The sequence below is a fragment of the Ixodes scapularis genome, unplaced genomic scaffold, assembly GCF_016920785.2.
Source record: "Ixodes scapularis isolate PalLabHiFi unplaced genomic scaffold, ASM1692078v2 PGA_scaffold10__122_contigs__length_95168666, whole genome shotgun sequence".
Classification (NCBI taxonomy): Eukaryota; Metazoa; Arthropoda; class Arachnida; order Ixodida; family Ixodidae; genus Ixodes; species Ixodes scapularis.
The window spans coordinates 3991624-3996489 of record NW_024609836.1 but is presented as its reverse complement, the minus strand read 5'-3'; the positions used below and the strand labels follow the sequence as shown (position 1 = coordinate 3996489).

Sequence of the window (4866 nt, the reverse complement as noted above, 5' to 3'; positions counted from 1 at the left end):
ATGGAAAAGATGGGCATTATCACTCCGGTGACTACAGCAGAATACGCCACGCCTGTCGTGCCGGTTATCAAAAAGGACGGGGGCATTCGTCTTTGCGGCGATTATAAGACCACTGTCAACCCTTGTCTTGATATTGACCGTTATCCACTTCTAAAAGTTGATGATCTATTCGCGGCTCTATCAGGAGGCGAACTCTTTTCGAAGATAGATCTTAACCGAGCTCATCAGCAGGTGGTGATGTCAGAGTCGTCAAAACGCTACCTCACGCTGGACACGCACAAGGGGCTGTTCATTGTAAACAGACTTCCTTTTGGAATCTCGTCAGCACCCGGAATTTCTCAAAGAATAATGGACACCATGCTGAAAGGTTTGAGCGGCGTTTGTTGTTATCTAGATGACATTTTAGTCACGGGCAAAACTACGGAAGAACACATGGCCAACCTTGAAGCAGCGTTGAAGCGTCTGCTTGAACGAGGGGTTCGAGTCAAGAAAGAAAAATGTTCGTTTTTTCAGCCCGAACTTCGCTATCTAGGTCACAGGATCAGCGCTGACGGCATCTCGACGTCGTCTGACAAGGTGGAGGCGGTGCTCCAGGCTCCCGAGCCCAAGACAAAGCAGCAGCTCCAGTCTTTTTCGGGTGTCGTCAATTACTACGCCAAGTTCGTGCCCCGTCTTGCAACGACAGCCCAACCGTTTTACAGATTGTTGCGCAAGGACGAGCCATGGTGTTGGGACCAGCTTTGCCAGGAAGCCTTCAACACCATCAAGGCCGAGCTGGCGTCGCCTCCCACCTTGGCACACTACGACCCCGACAAACCGCTAAAGCTAGCGTGTGACGCCTCTCAGTACGGGGTAGGTACTGTAATTTTTCACGTTTACTCAGATTGCAGCGCTAAACCCATCGCTTACGCTTCGCGTACGCTATCGAACGCTGAAAAAGGGTACAGTCAGCTCGAAAAAGAGGCACTAGCCATTATTTTTGGAGTTAAGAAATTCCACTCGTATCTTTATGGTCGGCTCTTCACTTTGGTCACGGACCACAAACCACTCCAGACCATTTTAGGTTCGAAAACTGGAATTCCAACCATTGCCGCTGCGCGATTGCAGCGTTGGGCAGTTGCATTGTCGGCCTACACCTACGATCGTATCTTCAAGAGATCAAGTGAGAATGCCGAAGCAGATTTTTGCTCGCGTCTTCCACTACCGACTGTTGGAAACGAGACTAAAGAAAACGAGGAATCATTCTACTCATTGCGATTGCAATCACTGCCGGTATCTAGTAGTGATATAGCACGTGCAACAGCGCGAGATCCAGTTTTGTGCCAAGTGAAAGAATTCACAAGCGCAGGTTGGCCCGTGTCTGTCTCTGACAAGAAACTAAAGCCTTTCTTCGACAGACGCAACGAGTTGACCATTCATTAGGGCTGCATCATGCACGGAATGCGAGTTGTCGTCCCAGGAAAACTGCAATCCCTGCTGCTGGATGAACTTCACGAGGGCCATCCGGGTATTGTGCGCAGCAAGGAGCTCGCGCGCAGTTACGTTTGGTGGCCGGGCATCGAGGCGGACCTGGAGCGCAGCGTAAAAAACTGCATAAGTTATCAAGAGCAGCGTAGTGCGCCTGCCAAGGCACCCCTGCACCCGTGGTCATGGCCCACAACGCCGTGGCAACGTGTTCACATAGACTTTGCTGGACCTTTTCTTCAGTCTATGTTCCTTGTTGTGGTAGATGCCCACTCCAAGTGGCCAGAAGTATTCATGATGCGCTCAACCACGACGGAGAGCACAGTTAACACTTTGAGAGAACTTTTTTCTCGTTTTGGCAACCCTGAAACTATCGTGTCAGACAATGGTCCTCAGTTCACGTCACGGGAGTTTAAACAGTTCACACAGGAAATTGGCTCTCGTCACGTCCTGACAGCTCCCTACCATCCAAGTTCAAATGGTTTAGCCGAACGCTTTGTACAGACCCTCAAGAACGCCATCCGTAAAAACAAAGAGAGTGCGCCTTTGCATGTGAAGTTGCAGATGTTTCTGCAGAGCTACCGCAACACGGCTCACGCCACAACGAACGAGTCACCCGCCAATTTGTTTTTGGGACAACGTTTGCGCAGTCGCCTAGACGTTGTAAAGCCTTCTGTGGGGGAAAGGGTAGCCCACAAACAGTTCATGCAAACTGCAAGCCGGCGTGGGCACGATCGTGACTTTGCCGTTGGTGATCATGTGCTCATCCGTAACTACTGTGGCAAACCCAAGTGGGTGCCTGGAGTGATTCTTGCGCAGCATGGCCCTGTTTCCTATCAAGTACGCGCCACCACCTCCACAGGCAGCTTCACCTGGCGTCGGCACAAGGACCAGCTGCTAAGAACTCCAAGCCTTGCCGACGAGGACGCTGACCAGGAAGGCACAGAGTTCCTGTTGGTTCAACCGAGCGACAACGCAACCCAACCATCGTCCTCGTCACCTACTGGCGGAACTGTCCCAGCCGAAGCAGCACAAGCGCCTGCTGCCCGACGGTATCCGGCAAAAACCCGGAAACCTCCCGAAAGATTTCAAGCCGGATCTTAACCTTTTTGAGCGTGTCAAAATAAAGAGGGAGGAAATGTCATGTCTGGGCGCGCGCCGCCGATAACAGAATATCGTAGTACGGCGCACGCGCCACTAAATGATAAAAAGCGGTGCTCCGCTGGCTACCGCCTTCTTTTGCTCAGTTACCCCCCCATCCATGAGCATGGTGGAATAAACCTGTCCTTTCGCCTTTGGAAACCTGCTTGTTCCTCGCTTCTGGCCGACACACAACAGTTTGTCTTACAGTCTCCAGTGCAGACTTCTATCTCGCTCCAGCGAGTGTGTTCTCCCGTGCAACTAGTCAGACGTCCGCTCGCAAACATCTCGACAGCTCGATCTTCACCACACGAATGACATAGAGAGTTCGTTGCCTGGGTCATACGACGCCTTACGAACCTGTCAACAGATTGAAGGTCACCGATAAGATCAGCCGCACGACTCGCGACATCTTGTGGGAATATCACCAACCACACTGCACACGGCGCCATCCAGCGGCGTGTCCCCACACTTTCCCACGAGTCAACAAGGTAGGCGGGGAGTACGCTGATTGGTGTGGCGATGGCGACCTCAAGCGCCACCTTGTGGAGGCATCACCAACTATAAACTGAACTTGACAGAGCGTAACAGAGCGGCGAACCCTAGCACTACCCACGATTGCACACAAAGTCTAAGTATGAAATATTCACTTCCCTTTGTGGCGCAGAGGTGCCGCGTCGGGCTACTGAACGAAAGGTCGCTGATTCGAAACCGGCCCAGCCGAAAGTATTTTAAAAGCCTTTTTCGGAGTAATTAAAAGTTGGCACATGACAACTGCATGGCACTGATCGTCTATCGGCCGATGATCGATCGATAATAAATTGATTGATTGATTATCGATTATCGAAAATCAAAAACTTTTTTAGATATCAGAAACATCCGTTTTTTTAGATATCAGAAACATCCGTTTCTGATATCTAAAAAGTTTTTGATTTTCGATAATCGATAATCAATCAATAAATTTATTATCGATCGATAATCGGCCGATAGACGATCTGTGCCATGCAGTTGGTTAGGATAGGATTGGCTAATGGCCGGTCGCGACTCCTACGTCAGACCCAGCGGCGGGCGTGCAGTTAGCCATTTAGATATCCGATTAGATAGGATCGATGTGAGAAATAGACACCCGCATATCGATTGCAGATAGTATCGATGTCAGAAACCGGACACCCCGATATCGGAAACACATCGATATCGGAAACACGCAGTTAGCCAATTAGATATCCCAATAGATAGGTTTGATGACCGGCATATCAATTCCATAGATAGTATCGATGTCAGAAGCCGGACACCCCGATATCGGAAACATATCGGGAACATGTCGATATCGGAAACATATGTTTTCGTATTGATTGATTATTGGGATGATCGTTTACACTTTACTACTACTCTGGCCAACACCCATGCCCTGTAATTGGTCCCTGGGATGGGAGAGAGGGAAGAGGCCCGCCCTGCGGCTCTGTGATTGGTCGAGGCTGACTCCGCCCCCTTAATAAACAGCCCCCTTGTTTACTTCCGGCTCGATCGTGTATCATAATACACTACTAGTGCACCAAAAAGGAACATATGTTTACGCTCACGTAGCTCAATTTTATGCTTACTGGCGCAATCATTGTATCGAAACCAAGATTCAGGCGCGTTGACAGATCTGGTTGTACGAAAGAGTCGTATCTTTCGATTAAAAAGAAAACGGGGCGAACGAGTAAACCATGGGCTCGAGACATTATATTTCATCACAGCGTAAGGAACGTAGACCTTTAGAAGGTCTTGCAACTTTTCACGAAATAAACACCAATTGTCATTAACATTTTTCGAATCAAAATTCTCATTAAAGATTGGAAAGTAATCTGATAGAGACGCCACAATTGAATCAAAATCGGCCTTTTTTTACAAACGTATTTGTTCTGACAACACTCGCACACTTGTGGGTTGAACATCGAGAAAACAGTGTAATGTTTTGTGTTCGCTTAACCCTTCTAGGCAGAAGATTGAACGAACCAATGCAGGAATATCAGAAACAATTGCCTACAACTGTAGTCGCGAAATGTACCAGCTGAGCGAGGTTACACATTGAGCACACATCTAGAAATACACGGGCGCCTGCCTCCAACAGCACTTGGCGAAGTACCGCTCCAATGTGTACTGGGGAAGTTAAAATCCCCGACGATAACCTTGGGGCAATTAGGATAGGAGGAATACAAGACCGATAAGTCCTCTTGTAAGCAATCGGTAAAAGACGGCCGTGCGTCAGGGTGGCGATAG

The 4866-nt window shown here is 49.1% G+C and overlaps 1 protein-coding gene across 1 annotated transcript; it reads left to right on the top strand.

Annotated features, from left to right (window-relative positions):
* Positions 1–2025: 2025 nt before the first annotated feature.
* LOC121834871 lies at positions 2026–2568 on the top strand (the record flags this gene model as incomplete). The annotated part of the gene is made up of 1 exon (XM_042288772.1): positions 2026–2568. A coding segment is annotated over one exon (543 nt), but the record flags the coding sequence as incomplete, so codon positions are not given.
* Positions 2569–4866: the final 2298 nt, after the last annotated feature.